The sequence below is a fragment of the Aquila chrysaetos genome, chromosome 4 (assembly GCF_900496995.4).
Source record: "Aquila chrysaetos chrysaetos chromosome 4, bAquChr1.4, whole genome shotgun sequence".
NCBI classification, from domain to species: Eukaryota; Metazoa; Chordata; class Aves; order Accipitriformes; family Accipitridae; genus Aquila; species Aquila chrysaetos.
In genome coordinates, this window is record NC_044007.1 from 70,777,975 (window position 1) to 70,793,834 (window position 15,860).

The 15,860-nt window shown below is 42.1% G+C and overlaps 1 protein-coding gene across 3 annotated transcripts in view; it reads left to right on the forward strand.

The window, feature by feature from the left end:
• Nucleotides 1-1,998: 1,998 nt before the first annotated feature.
• LPCAT1 (lysophosphatidylcholine acyltransferase 1) overlaps nt 1,999-15,860 on the forward strand; it is a 64,387-nt gene continuing 50,525 nt past the window's right edge. Inside the window, exons 1-3 of one of the 3 annotated variants that reach the window (XM_030011725.2) lie at nt 1,999-2,324; nt 9,029-9,171; nt 10,702-10,916. In XM_030011725.2, the coding sequence (XP_029867585.1) occupies nt 2,208-2,324; nt 9,029-9,171; nt 10,702-10,916 (475 nt within the window). In that variant the 5' untranslated portion in view covers nt 1,999-2,207. Of the gene's footprint in view, nt 2,325-5,808; nt 8,859-9,028; nt 9,172-10,179; nt 10,276-10,701; nt 10,917-15,860 lie in introns of those variants that run through there. The other 2 variants (XM_030011726.2, XM_041123039.1) reach the window with 2 other exon arrangements.

A 15,860-nucleotide genomic window follows, 5' to 3' on the forward strand; every position in this document is an offset into this window, starting at 1 on the left:
CTGGCAAGCCTGGCAGATCCCCGTGGGGAGCGGCCATGAACTCCTCCCCAGCCACACAGTGTGCAGGCCCTGTTAGAGGGAGTCTCTGCTTCATTCTTCAAGAAATCTCTCATTTATTATTGAAATCAGCCCCGTATGCTTGAACTAATCACTGGCTTGAAGTCACTGGAGAGGGAGGAAAGGAGAGGGCAGCCAAGTTGTTTGGAACGCAGCTAAAATACTTTAGAGAGTTTACAGTTGAAAGGGATCATTGGATCACATACTCTGACCACGGGCCAGTAAGTCTTATCACTAGTCCCAAACCGAACCAAGGAGCTTGTTTATGATTAAAACTCTTACATTTGCACTAAGTTATCTCAGCTCCCGACCACTGATTCTTCTATGGTTTTTTTCTACCATTTTAAAAAGCTTTAGCAGGCAGTACTTCTTCCTTGTGGAGGTATTTGAACACTGCAGTAAAGCCAACTCTTGCAGATCATTTTGACAAATTAAATTGTTGTAGCTTTTAAAATGTATTGTTGTAAGAGATTTCCTCCAGCACTGTAATATTTTGGCAGGTCTTTTCTGCACCACCTGATCTTTAACATCAGAGGTACACACCTTGTTCTAGTACCGGTCTCATTAATAGACATAGTAACTGATCTCCTGTACGCTACTAATCCTGGTAGTACATACAACAGTCATACTGGACACACTGCACTGGGACCTTATCTGTAATAGTTTGTTCAAAATTGCTTTTAGACCATCTTTTCCAAGACACAAGCTCTCCTTCCAGAAGCATGGCTTATATTCTTGGAAAATATATACACAGTTGGCTGTAAAAGCCTGTTTGAAAGTGTTAATTTTACTAAGCAGTCCAGATGACATTGCAGTTGCTCTCACAGTAGTTTACCAACTTACCATTTAGCACATGTACAGATTTTATTAACAGTGAGTTTATTTTGGATCTTTGGCAAAGATCTTGAAAGACGCTGAGCCTGCAGAACCTTGCAAACCCCAGTATCGTGAAGACTAACCTCTAAAAATTTTTCTGATCTTTCAAAAGTCAAAACCAATTTAACTGTTTAACACATTAACCATTTAATAGCATTAGCCATTACAAGTATATATGGTTTAACCATAGGACTCGGAGACCGTTTTGCAGTTCTAAGCCTAATGATTAGGAACTGTAGCGTCATGATGTTTTTGCAGTTACTGTTATCAATTTACCTTTAAATCTCACTGCATAAGGCTATCAGAATCGTTTTACAAGACCTGTGAGATGACTAAGGGTATCTTACATATTTCTTTATCAAACCGTTTATGTTATCTTTTCTACTGTTTTGCCCGTGGTTGATGTGGAACAGTCAAGAATTGTCCAGGTCACCCTGCTTAATCTTTTGAAAACAGGCAGAACACGAGTGCTTTTTTATTTCTGAAGAACTGCTTTTATATTTAAAGATTTATTAAACCCCAGGCTTAGATACTTCCTTAGCCAACTCCGTCAAGATCCCAGGGTGCAAATTAGCTAGACTCTTCATTAAAGAACGTCTAGGTTTGCTCGGAAGAGAAGATTCCCCACGGAGTTGGCAAACACCTCGCTTCTTCCCGGTACGGCAGGCGACGTACATTTATCACCGACCGCCCATCTCGCTACTGCTATAGCAGCGAAGAACCACCTCTACCTCAGAGAGATGCCCCTGATCCCTTTTAATTCCTCAATTTTTAAAAAAAGGAAAAAAAAAAAAAAAAATTCCCCTCAGCTGTCCCCGTTCCCCCTCACCCCCCCCCCCCCCCCGCCCCATCCTCCCCAGAGCCCGCCGTGAGGGAGCGAGGCGGGACCGCTCTCCCAGCATGCCCTGAGGGGGAACCGGTGCTGAGGGTGGGTGGGCGCGCGAGTGCGCGCGCGCCCCCCCCCCCCCCGCCCGCCCCCTCCCCTCCTTCCCGCTCCCTCTCAACCGACGCGGAAACCGGCGCCCAAGCCGAGAAGCCGCTGTAGCCGGCGCGCAGGGCGCATGCGCGGGCCCCTGAGGAGGGCGGGGGCCGGCGTCTCTCAGTGGCGAGGGCAAGCTGGCCGCCGGTGCTCGCCCGTCGCCGTTACTCGGAGCGGGGACCGGGGTCGGGGGGGGGGGGGGGGGGGGGGACACGGAACGACGACTAGCCGTCGCTAACGCAGCGTCCGCGCCCTCCTCTCTCGTTGCTGGGCCGCTCGGTGGTCTTGCCCCGCCATGAAGTTAAGCAGCCGCGGGCGGGGATGCTGCGTGGCCGGCAGCCGGGAGCGCGGGCCGCCGCCGCGGAGTCCCTTCGTGCACCAGCTGCGCCTCAGCCCCTTGGAGAAAGCCAAGGTAGGGGAGACCGGGGCCCGGCCCACCGCCGGCGTCGGCGCCGCTTCCTTCCGCGGCGCACCGGCTGGCGGGCCGCGTCCTGCGGCGGGCGGAGGTAGCCTGCCGACGGGGCTTTGTGAGCCGCCGGGGGCGGCGGGACCGGGGAAAAACCGGTGGGGGGGAGTGTGTGTGTGGGGGGGCGGCCGTGGGTGAGGCGCGGGGGCTCGCGGGGCCAACGGCCGCTGAGGCGCCCGCCGCTCGCTGGGCGTGTTCCTTAAGTTCTTCACCGCCGCTTTCTTTAAAAAAAACAAAAAACTATTGTTTTGGGTGTTTTTTTTAATACGGTTCTGTGTTGGTTTGTGGGGTTTGCTTTTTTTTTTTTTAATTGTGGGGGGGTAGGGGAACAGTCCCGTGGAGGCACCCTTTTCCAGCGTCGAGTTAAGGTATGCCTGGGCCGAGGCATCCCCTGCCTCTCAAGTTTGGCCCCTGGGTGAATATAAATAATCCCTGCAGCGTAATTTACGCATTGTACAGGTAGCGTGAGATGACAGGAACCGGTATTAAAATGCAAATTTTCAGTTGCGTGGCTTTTTGTTCATCGGTTTGTGTGTTTTTGTTGGGGTTTTTTTGTGTTGTTTTTCCTCCGTGCCACTGTCTTGCTCATCTCGCACAGTGAGCAGTAGATGGTTGGATATTCAGAGGGCATGGCCCTTGTCTTAGCCTTTCGGTAAGATCTGGGTCAGTTGCTGGATGAAGAAATACCATCAAAGGCTCACCTATTACTTTCATCACTGTAATACTTCAGTTCCTTAAAAATGTTGTTTTGGGGGCCTAACAGCCTACAGTACCTATCAACGTGGAAATTAAGATCCGCTAATATTGAACCTCTCTGATCAAGGCGCTTTAGATCCAACTTTAATTTAATTTATGTTCTGAGCAAAGTTCATTGTCACATTGCCCTGTTGCTGTCCAGATACTTAACACAAGACATGTATGGCCTGACTTACAAAACATCGGAATGTGCCTTATGTTAAGTATCTGGCAGCCAAGGAATTTATAGGAGACTCCAGTGGAAAAGGTTTTTACTTTTTTAATCAAGTTTCCCAGTATGTATTCACTGGTTACTGATAGATTGTTGTTTGAATGGGTGAAGAGGTTGGTGTCATTTGCCTCATTCAGTTTATACCTAGAGCTTCCTCAATAAATCGCATAGTTGTAATGATTTCTTTTCCATGTAACCTTACTTTGTTCCGTAAGTCATGTTTTCAGTGTAATCAATGAGGCAGAAGTCTTCCAGGGAGCAGAGGGAAGCAAAGACAGCATGTGTTCGACTAGGATTGTATCTAATTATGATAATAACAATATTTTAACTTGCAGTGTCAATTTATCTCTTTAATGTTGCTTTAAACTTGGTTATTTATAAGTAATTTAAAAAATACTGTTGGGAGGGCAGAGTACCAGTTCCGCACTTTTTGCGGTATTGAGTCTCGTAGGAGCTACTAGCATTGCTGATCTGTTGTTAGTCCTAACAGACCTTTAGCTGCTTCACCAGCAAAGTGACTGGTTATAGAACATACCTGCCTTCTGTGTGGGCTGTCCTGTACATCTGTATGAGATGTGAGCTTTGCCACTGGATTTCAAGGATTTGTTATTTTCAGTGAAAAGTGTAAGATGTGTTTAAAGCTCCATAGTTTTTACAGCGTGCAGACCAAAGGAATAGCCTCGCCAAGGAGTGTGACTTGGTCTTGCTTTTTAAGTGAGCAATTTTTTATTGATGTACAGCGGCACAGACTTCTTTAACCCAGCCTTTCTTGCAGTTTCATTTTTGCAGTTTTATGTGAGGAAAAAGCACACAAGCTGACATACGGAACCGTGATAGATTTTCTTCTTTGCCTTGATCGTGCTCTCCTAGCCTTTTCACTGATTAAAAGTTATGCTCCTAGAGGCTGTTAAAGAAGAGCTGTGGAACTGTTCCACTTACGAGAAATGCTGCTCTCCCAGAGAGGGAGACTTCTTCAATGGGGAGGCTGCTTTACCGTGAATTACAGCAGTGTGCGTTCTCTTCCATACTTTCCTGGCCTGTTGCTCGGGGTTCGGTATGAAGTATTACAGCTGAACTCACTTCCTGTTCAGCTGTAGGCGCATACTGTGTCACAGGTTTTTCTATCTGCCCTGTGAATCTAACAGAGGTGTGTTCTGGGATTGCAAAGCCTGTCGAGGAAGGTTAAGAACGTGTGGGGGCTAGAGGTATGTGAAGAAGTTGGTGAGCACAGGGGACTGGGAGACAAGACTGCTTTGTCTGACAGTCTGTTTTCTGTTGCTGATGGTCTGCCACATAGCTCCATTATCTTCACTGCTACCTCATCCCTCCCTCATCCTGCACTCTGCAAGAGGTTAGATTAGCTTTTTTGCTCGTTAATACAACTCAAAGTAAATGCATTTTAGAACATTTCAGACTGAGACTGTGGGAGTGAAAAAAAGGTAGAAAGAGGACAAAACAACCGCAAAGAGGAAGAACAACAGCGAAAAAAAAAATCCATTTGAGTGCTGAGGAATTGTTCACATCATCTTCTATTGGCTTTATTAAAACTGGGAGATAACGGGAGTGTAAAAGCAGTAAGGCTATTTGAGAACTGAGTCTCATGCTTCCTGTAGAAATGATGGTTATTTTACTCTGATCTGAGGGTGACAGCGTGGGTCATTCTTGAAGCCATCTGTTTTATTTCAGTACTACAATAAAGAGATCCTTTCTAGAAGAAAGACAGACACGATTTCATTAACTGTTAATTTTGTTCATTTGAACACCTTCTGGGCACCCATCACATAAGTCAAAGCTCTTGATTCTCGTTACCTCTGCAGAACAGGCAGAAGCATTACTGGAGCTGTCACAAAGTGTTCGTAGCTTTGTTTCCCTGCCACTTAAAAACACGAAACAATGACGTTTTCCTTGCTTCCAGTGTTTCTGGCCCTTTTATTGCACCAACACTGGTGTTCCTTTGGTGCCTTGGTGAGCTGATTTGGCTCATTAAACCAGCATATTATTCTGTTTTTCTGTATTGTGATTGTTTTCTTTTGCTGGGATTGCTTTTCTTCACTCTAATGAGCTGTATTGGCTCATTGCAAGTTCAGATAAGTGCTAGAGCTGACTCAAGGGGAGGATTGAGGGGAGAGTGAACAGGACCACCTTCTTGAGCAGCAATGATCTGTTAGATTGTCTTAGTTGCACATGAAAATTTCTACTCCTGTATTTATCTCCATGATTGTGTCAGTCAGGGAACTTGCAGAGTGGGAAAGTGGGTAGTAAGAGGATTGATGAGGGATGAATTCCTAGCTCCTTCAGTGCCATCTTTGGTGAATTGAGGCTATAGGGATGATAACAGTGAAGAAGTGAAAGTGTGGGGCAAGATGTAGTCTCTATCTGATATGTTTAAAAGAAAAATCAAAACCTCTACCATGTTAAATGTGCAGTTAATTATTCTATTTTCTTTGTCCAATATGTGACCATCAATTTGTAATAAGTCATGGAAATTTTGTTGTGAATAAACTGGTTTTTAATGATGTTTCTCACTGTATCGCTAATATCAGAGATGCATTTTTTTCAGCTTCTGTGTGCATGAGAGGTATGATACTGACTTTGAAGACAGGAAATTGAGACATACAGAAGGAGAAACAAGGGTACTCTGTGATTCTCTCGCTCAGTGCTTAGCTATGTAGGACCTGATGTTTTTGAGAACTTAAAAAGGACTTAAGTTCATATTATATACCTTCATTGTAAGTTCATACTCAAATCTGAATGCAGAGTCTCTAAACAAGGAGAATGTATGATACCTATTTAGTTTAAGTGACTTGCCTTACATCAGTTTGAAGCCCTTCTGACAGAAGAGTGGAGTACATTTTCGCAGGGCAGCCTTCTGTTACAAGCTGTAAGACCATTCTCTCCCTTCCTGCTGTCCGTGGGTCTTTCACAGCATACACTGCAGCTTCTGAAAAACTAAGTAGGATCCTGTAGACCAGTAGAAGTTAAATGAGCTGTAGTCAAACCCCTCTTGAGAAAATCGGTCGTGAGCTGAACCTCCCAACGTGCAGCTCCAAATGGACCTTTAGGGGTTTCTAAATGTATCTCAAAACACAGATGTTTACGTATGACTTATTACCAGATAGAATTTGTAATTTTAATAGAAGGCATGTCTGTGTGAATGTCCTAAATATGTAGAAATATGATCACCAAAATTAGATGTCTGTACAAGGTCAGACCAGGAGTGTATGTCTCCTGCATTCTGATCTCTGACAGAGGCCGGTGAGGATGGGATCTTCTCCCTTTTTCTGTCTGACACTGTTACTGTACTTAAGTTTTACAGGATAGAAGCTTTCTTACCCAGGAAGGTGTCTGAATGTAGATGTAGACTGAACTACTTTTCAAATGTTAGTGTCTTTGTTGATTCCTAACCTTCTTCATGGGCCAAACATACTTCTCTCTCCTACCAAATTTCTTGTGTGGACAAGTACTGCACTACCACCTGCTAAAAAAGAGGCTGGTGTCACAGCCAGACCCCATATACCTGTGTACTTGGAACTGCTTCTTGCTGGCCATTTCCACCACTGCTGTCTCTGGACACAGAAAACCAGGAAGCCTTTTCTACACATTTATGCCATCTTACACAAGCTTATGGATGCAACTACTGCTTCCGTTCTGTGATGTGGCTCTAAAATGGTCTTGAGACAAAGGATTGCTACAGAGATGCAAAGGACTGAATAGCTCACCAGCAGTCACCTGTCATTCAGCTTTGCCCTGGTGTAGGGAGGAGACTTTGAGGAGTGGGAGAGAGTGTGAATCCCAAAGGACCATATCCTCACCTGCATTTTGTTTCCCTTTTTTCTTGACAGTTGGTTCTTCTCATTTTACGAGCTTAGAAGGCAGCTGCTCTCTTTTCCAGTTTGCACATGAATGCTCCCCTATTTGCTGCCAGACGTGGTGGTCTTGTCTATGGATGCAGAGTTGCATGAGTTAGTATGACTTCAGTGCTCATCTGACGCTTGCAGTTTAGGAAGTTGTACTGGTTCGTCTGGGAAACTAGCCTATCTAAGAAAAAAGATCCTTTTTCTTTTGATTCTGCAGACTGAAACAGTCTACCGAGGGACTGGAATCCTGTCTTGGGGAGTGAGACCATGGTTGTTATGAGATGATGGTGCCAGTCTGAACCATCACTGTAAAATTTTGACATTGCAGTGGGGTGGTAGCTTAGGGCTTGAAACTGGTAACTTGGGCTTTCTTCCTGCTATGTGTTCCCTTCCCCTACCCTAGACCTACAGATCTGTACAGCTACAGGGTGAGTTGGTTATTGAGCTGTTTTGGGAAGTGAGAGGAAGCAGGAACTGATCAATGGAAAACTGAGCTGTGTGATGACTAGATCTGCATCAGGGAAGAGAAGAAGAATACGAATAATGCTTTCCACAGCAGCCTGGAGATGCGTCAGATTAAGCAAAACATGAGACAGCATCTTATGCCTCATTACTCATCCTTGCCCAGCCATTGTGATGCTGAAAAGTGCTTTTTTACCTCACCTGGTGCACCAATGAATATGTAGCATATTTCCTTTTGAATTTTCTTTCTTTACGTGGCCCTTCTATTTCGTAGTGTTGTCTTCATCTTCTGCTAGCCTCCATTGTACAGCTTGAGGAGCTTTAGTGCTACCCCAATCAGCTTCAGCCAGTTTTCAGTTCCCTTTCTCTCCCTTAGCCAGTCATCTGAAGCTGTACCCTCCTCCACTTTAAGAGCTTTTTTTTCTTTCTTCCTGTCCTTTGAGTGAGAAAGATGGGGACTCTTGGCTCTTGGAACTGTTTCCTGGAGCAAGTGGATCATTGCACGCATAGTTGTTGTGTTTTCTGGAGGACAGTTAGGAACAACTCCAAACAGCTCAGGAAAGGCCCTACTTTTGGGAGAATTCTTCAAAAGACTGTGGGAAGAGTTCCAACATGACGTGGTTTTTGCCAAAGTTGAAGGCAGAGGGCTGACTGGCTGGGAATGGGGTCTCCAAGAACTAGAGCGCTAGAAGGAGGTGCAGAGGCAGCTAGGTTCACCATGGCTTCCCAGGGGAGGATAACTTCTTGAAAACCTCTGCTTTCCAGGGGGTTGTGCTTGTTAGCGCAGACCTGGAACTTAAACTTGTATGCGTGTCTGGGTATTTGTCCAGAGGTCTCTGCAGTGTTCTACCTGTGGTTCCCCACAGCTTCTGGTTCCAAGAACATACAGCAGAGGAACTGGTGCCTGCCCAGTCCTGGAAGATCTTTCTAGGTTGGGTCCTGTGTTGCCATGCGAATGCACCCTGCTGAAGAAGTGCATGTCACTGACTGGGAGCTGCTGTGATGGACTGACTTCTCTGTAGTGCAGTAAGATTTACAACACACCCATACTAAATATTTACTTAATGTGAGGCTGCAGAAAGGGAAAAGAGCATGCGGATGTATTCACTGACAAACAGGGTCTGAAGAAGTGTGGAAAGCTAAGACTGCATTAGCTTTAAAGAGTGTGCTGTGTTTCAGCTGTAATTAAGATGGGTGAGTACCAAGTTGTTACGCATACACCACAATTATTTGTTTGGAATTGAAGTGTATTCTGCTGTTTTTAACATTAGATATTTTTAAATTAAGACTTCAGTTTCTAGGAATCACTGGCTTTTTCAGTCCAAGATTGTGTTAGAATAATGCATTTGTTTTGGATTTTGCAGATTGCCTTCATGACCTTGACTCTGTTTCCTATCCGACTCTTTTTTGCTGCTTTTATGATGTTGCTGGCCTGGCCTTTTGCATTCATTGCTTCAATGGGATCTGATGAGCAAGAGCTTGAAAAGCCCCTCTCCTGGTGGCGAAAGTGAGTCACTGCTGTGGTGAAATACTGAGAGAATCATTATTTAGTTCAGCAGTTTGAAATAGAGAAGATTGGAAATAACTGATATCTGTCCCACAGACCTGCTTTTCTCTTCAAAAGAAAAATATAAAAATTATTACTTAAACACTTTCCTCAGATGGGAAACTAAAAATACCTCAGCTATTTGATTTACCAGGTGACCCAAGAATTACAAGCAGAAAAACTGATAATTTTTGGCCTCTTATCTTTATTGAGGATGTAGTGTGAAGCTTCACTGTGGCATCCGTCAATTTCAATTATTCCCATAGTGTCAAGTTCTCATTATGAAGATTGACAGTATGGAATGTGCCCAGATTTTGTATTCTAAATAGTTCTTTTAAACTGCTTCACCCCATTGTTTGCTAGCCTGTGATGAATCAACAAAACTTCTGTTGATTCTCTGAGGGCTTGCCCCCTGCTTTGGTGCTTATTAATAAGTCTGTGCTTGTTTTGATATTGGAATGCTAATTAAGGTAGAACGTAAAAACAGTGTTTGCCCATCCATGAAAACTGCCGTTTGAGGAGCAAGAAATGAGGAGTGTATCACCTGTTCTGTAGAGAACTTTAAAATTAGGAGCTGGCACTAGCATGAGGGAAGCTGACTGTATTTTGCATCACAGGAGGGAAGGAGGTTGAGAACCACAGAGGCGTGTCACTTTACATTTCATTTGGAATGATATCAGTATAATAACTAAAGGAATATTGGACTGCCTTCAATCTTGCATACAGTTATTTTGAAGCTTTTTAGATTGTCCCTCCCCCATTTCATCCAGTTTTCAGTGTCAGCCTGCTCTCCAGCTTCCAATCCCTGTGAGTATAACAATTTGCGTTGTTTGGTTTTTACACTCTGTTGGTTCAAAGTAAAAGTTTCTCTGTTCATGACTGTCAGTTTAAAAAACAAGCAAACAAAACCCTACCAAAAAAAAAACCAAACCCAAAAAACCACAAGACACTTTAGGAGGAGATGGGGAAAAGGGAAGAAAGTAAAATATTTCCAAAGCTCTGTGTTGTATAGGCATTCCTGTGTTTGAGAATCTCTGCCCTACATTTCTACACTGCTTTGTTTAGGTAAACGCAAACCCAAGAATCAGGGTTGTTGCCTTCTAGCAATATTCTAATAGCATTTTTCAGGACTCAGTTTTAGAGCTTTTTTGGTGTTACTAGAAAGCATTATTAGACATTGTATAGGAGAAACTCAACAGTCATAGTCTGAATCAAAATTAACTTAGTGCTATAATAAATGCCAATCTTAGTGTGATTAAGAAGCATTAATCTTCAGGCATGAAATGAAATTGAATGGCATCTTACCTTGCAAGTGGTCTTAAATCTGCTGAGAAGGAGAAAACAAAGGGTCTATGTAACGTTCCTGCTCTGTTTAAGCAGCATATGCTATCTATACTTTTGTCATGCTTAGAAAGTTTTTATGTAATGTTTTTCTTTTCTCTATTTTAAGGTTTTTGGTGGCAGCATAACTGTTTTCTCAACTCTTTGCAGGATAGTGGATATTTTGCTGAAAGCAATCATGAGAATGATGTGGCTTGCTGGTGGATTCCACTGGATAAATGTAAAAGGCAGACGGGCATTGCCGGCAGAAGCAGCAATATTAACTGTGGCTCCCCATTCTTCCTACTTTGATGCCATTCCAGTAACTATGACCTTCGCCTCCATTGTGATGAAAGCAGAAAGCAAAGATATTCCTGTTTGGGGAAGTAAGTTGGTAGATACTTAATTTTTCAAGAACAATTAACGATGTTTACTTAGGAAGTTCACTGGTTGTGTATGAGAAGGCCTGAAACACAAAGAAAATTTTGCTATAATATATGGTGGGATTTTTTTTTAATGGTCTACTTTGAATGCCAATAGAAAAAATTTTGCGGGGAGCGGGGATGGATGATGGTTTTTTTGTTCCCTTTCTCCAAAGTTGAATCATTGTACAAAGTCAAAACAATCCTACGGAGCTCATGGTTAAATTTGCAGTGAAATTGCAACATTTTAAGACCCAACAAATAGAAAAGCAAGTTAGGATGGGGCTATAGAAGCAACAGGTGAGGCTATAGAGAAAGTCCACCAAAACTTCTTTCTTGATGCAAGTTGGGGTGCCATCCCAGAAATGTGTTTTAGGAATGTTGTCTGCTCTGAATGGTACCCTGCCTTGAGGGAGTGCTGCTAATCCTTCATGCATCAGTAAGTTTGTGTCAGGCAGGGTGTGAGAGGTAAGCAAGAGCAGATTGTTGTGTACTCAGATTTAGTCATAAGAAATGCAGATGTGCAAGTCAGTAGTGTTTGAATACTATCTTTGGAATTATCAGTGCAGATTCTCACAAAGGCTTGAGACACCTGTGGGTTTTTTTGGTGCAGTTGTGCCAAAAAAATGTGTAAGCTTTTAGGCTTGTAGACTTCTAACCAAAGTCTGTGTGGAAGCATTTTGGAGAAACCCACCATGTTGTGTCTAGGGACCAGCGAAGTTCAAAGAATCTTCCTGTGTCTCATTGTGTAGATTTTAAGGGTAGTATAAAAAAGACAAAAAATTTTACTTTGGCCTTGGGTAGGGACTCTTTAATTCAAAAGTCTAAACAAAAGCTTTGACTTCCTTCACAACTAAGTGGAATCAGGCTGTTGGTGATGACATCCTCCTAAAATTTCATTAGACAATGTGGTTTTAAGTAGAACCTATTCAAAACCAGAAGCTGAGACATGCCCACAAATGGTGAGTGATTATATATGGAAGCTTCATGTAGGGAATCTCTTGGTATAAAGGTGTCTCCGAATCAGGTAAAGCTCAGGCCAGAATTGTAGCTGTCTCTCAGTTTCGTTGAATACCTGACTAACAGAATTTAGTAAAAGTTTGTGGCAGTGAAAAATCTCTGTAAAAATGAAGAGATGCTTTGAACAAAAGGATATAGGCATGTGTTTTTAAAAACAAATGTGTACAAACAAGCAAAAGAAATTGAACTCCCTTGTCCAGTACTGAAAGAAAATGCTGTTGTGATACAGTATGTTGACACTCCTGTACAGTATAGGTGTATCCAGGCCAACTTTGGCTTTAGGAGCAGGCCAGCCATAGAAGCAGGGGCAGATTTATCTTCTTTCTGAGCTGACTTAATTTACTGTTTAATAATTACTAGCTCAGCAAAATAAAGTAGTCCATGTGGAGCTCTCCTTTACTTGCAGCTGGACTGTTTGGAGGACCCAAACTAGATGAGGTAACTCCAGGCCATGTTGTGTTACTGAAATGTGATGAAACAGCAGAATGGCATTTGACAGAATGCCCTAATAGCTGCTTAACTAGCCCACATAATAGATTCAGTGGGGACTAGTGGGAAAGCCTGAGGAGAATCTGTAGGGATATGGAGGTTGTAGTTACACTGAATGTAGCACAAATAATGCATATCAAGTAGCTCAAACTATTTCCTATATACCTAATCTAATTTTAAGGTAACTTTTAAAGGAGTCAAATGAAAGTCTAGACTTAGTACAATAAATTTTAAAAATCATTCACTTGATTTTGTTCATGTGTGAGCAAAACCAGTTACAGAAAAACAGAAAACCCAGAAAACTACATATAGTGATTTGATGGAATATTACTGGAATGTACAGTGCAGTCAAGTAAATGAGTATTTTGTCCTGTATACCTGTATTCGCTTTATGTCATGCAGCCACAAAAATTATGTAGTCCCTTGTGAAGTGTTCAGAAAAATGCCGTGGAAACGAGGCATGGCAAAGTTTGTAACTGGGATTCAGAGTTCAAAAATCTTTTTTGTTTATAGAGGAATACTTATATATGAGCAACATTAATGACAGCAGTTTGTGTTATTAAAGTAAATGGACCTTAACAGAGAGGTAAGTAATCACTGTAATGATTAGTTGGGCTTAAAATGTAGTGAAAACTTTCCAGTGGAGTGAAGTTGTGATTTTTTTCTTTTTTCCTTTTACCGCTTGGAAGAGGTTTTCTGTGAAGCAGATGTGCTGTGAAGCACACTACCTGTGAAGCAGGTAGTGACTATCCTCTCCTCTTTTGATCTAGTATTTTAATTCCAATTTTATTTATACTCCTCTACATAGACACACAAAAACATATTTCATGTTATTGGACCACTGGTATTTCTCTTATGCTATCTGTGAAAAGGTGGTCATGTTTTTCTTGGATTGCGTGTTGAATTGTCAACACTCTAGACAGTCTATTCATCTAGCATTTATATTTAATTTTTATGTTCTTCAGTTTTGTAAGTCTTGCAAACCTGTACAATCTCCAGTGAAGTTTTGGAGCCAGCCATTGATAATCCTAACCTTGCTATCTCTTAACTGAGTCTTGTTAATGGTCATTCAGGATCTCTGGGAAGTTTTGAATAAAATACATTCATTTAACTCTGTGAGCAGACTTCAGCATGTAAAAAATGAAACAGCAGAGGAAATTCCAAGATAATTTCCAAAGATAAGGACTTGGGGTGAAGAATAGATCTTCATCCAGAGTATCCAAATATGTTATAAATAGCTGGCTTTTTGATGTTGTGTACCAGAGGGATCAGGTGCTTTAGCAGGCACAAAAAGATCTGACTGCTAACTGGTTACCAAGATTGGTTCCAAAAGTATTTTAATAGGTTTCTGGAGCAGCTGCCTGTATTACTGTACACTTAGTTTGCCAGTCATGGAATATTAAGCTTTTGATCCACTTCTAAGACCAGATGATTAAAAGTCTGTTCTTTAAGGGATTGGAAGTATTCCACACGTGTGTGTGTGTGTGTGTGTGTGTATGAGCATTTCATTGCTTTCTGACTTGAAGGCAGCTCTCCTGGATGACAAAGTCCAATTTCAGAAGCAGACTCAAGTCTTGTGACTCTTTCAGGCAACTTCCTTTTTTTTTTAAGAAAACAAAGAAAAGAAAAACCAAATTAATAAATGCTCTTTTGCTCTGACAGAAGAATTATGACCTCTTCAGTTAGTGGTCAGTAGTGAAAAAAATTACCCACTTGGCACACACACTAGGTTAACAAACTCTGGGGAGGAACTGCTTGTCCAATATAAACAAGCCTTCAACAATCATAAAAAAAAAAAAAAAATCAGTATCTGGTAAGTAGAGAATGCTAGAACAGACGGAGCACATCACCATGATGCTGAGAAAGGACATATATTTCTGCGCAATAGCTTTCAGAGTTTTGGTAGGTTGCAGATGTGAAGTTTGCTGGACCACTTTAAAGTGTGCAGCCCAGGGAAGATGACATCTAGGAATCTGTTGCACCTTACATTGGCTGAACAAGTTAGATAAATTCATTCATCAGCACAGGTCCTTAAACTTTCCTGTTTTGTCTACTGGACCCTACTTCAAGTCAGGACAAGCTCTTTGCATAAATTCTGGATAGTTACACTTCACTGCCTTATTTTTCACTGGTAAAGCAACCTGGTTAAAAGTTATTTTTCATTGCTGAAGTGGTCAGTTCTATGGCAGAAATACTTCAATAAAAAGGAAAAGGGATTTGTCAGTAAGTGTGATTTGGTGAGGATTTTGTTGGACAACTGATTCAAACATCTTCTGTGGTCTGAACTTTTAAAAACTAAGTTTAAGGTGATAAGCTAATTTAAACTTTAAGCAACTTCTCGACATCTGTAAGCTCACCCTCTAAAAAAGAAAGGAAGTTGGTACCTGTGATACAAATGGGGGGGGATATGTTAGCTTAAGTTTATAAAGGAGAAGGAGGTCATTTGTACTTTGCAAAATACAGAAGAGCTATAGAAGGAGAATCATACTGTGCTGTAAAAACTATCAATTCTATTGTGGACTTCTTTTCCACATCTAGTAAACTTACGATTTTTTGTTCGAGCTTATCTTTTGACAGTGCTTTATAGGCCGTTCTTGAGCATCATAACTAAAAGACAAGTAAGTAAGTAATTCAGTGGGAAATATTTATGCTGTGGTAGCTGGGTATGTTTTCATCTCGGAATTTAAAAGATGCCAAATTACTTACGCATCAGCTCTGTTATGCAACCTAATCCTCCAGTCCTCCACCCCAATTGCTTCCTGCTCCCCCCCGCCCCATACCTTCCAGAGCACACAAGGAGGAGAACCGTGGTAGACCCATAGTTCTTCAGTGAGGATCTTGCATTTAAATACTTCTGAGATTCATCAAAACAGTCCTTAAACCCCTTTTGGAAAAACCTGCTGTAAGGTGAAGGCGTCACAGATTTCTTTATACGCTGTAAATCAGCAGCTTAAACACCGTTAAGGTCACCAGCTTGAATGCCAACATCCTATGCTATGTTGGCATTGTAGACTGCCTTGAGTACACAAATGAGCTCCCTAATTCTGAGGAGCATCTTGGAGTTACTGCCAAGCTTATGCATTTCATCCTGTCCTTTTAAAAACTTTGGTTTCAAAATTCAATGTTTCCTTCAGGCTATGGGCATCCAGATGGTCCTGCAGTATTTCAGTCCTTACAGGAGCTCTCTTGGAGAGACTTAAAATAATTGCACTGTCATCTGTGTATTATAGGTATGCCTTTATTGTTTGGGTTGGAATCCTGGACTCATTGGATTATTTTATTTTTTTCACCATAAGTTCAGTAACAATTACTTGTCATTTAAACTGCTGCTGGAGTGCCTAAACCACCATCACTGTTTTTTAAGCATCCTAGTTAATATCATTTATGGAAGTTACAAAC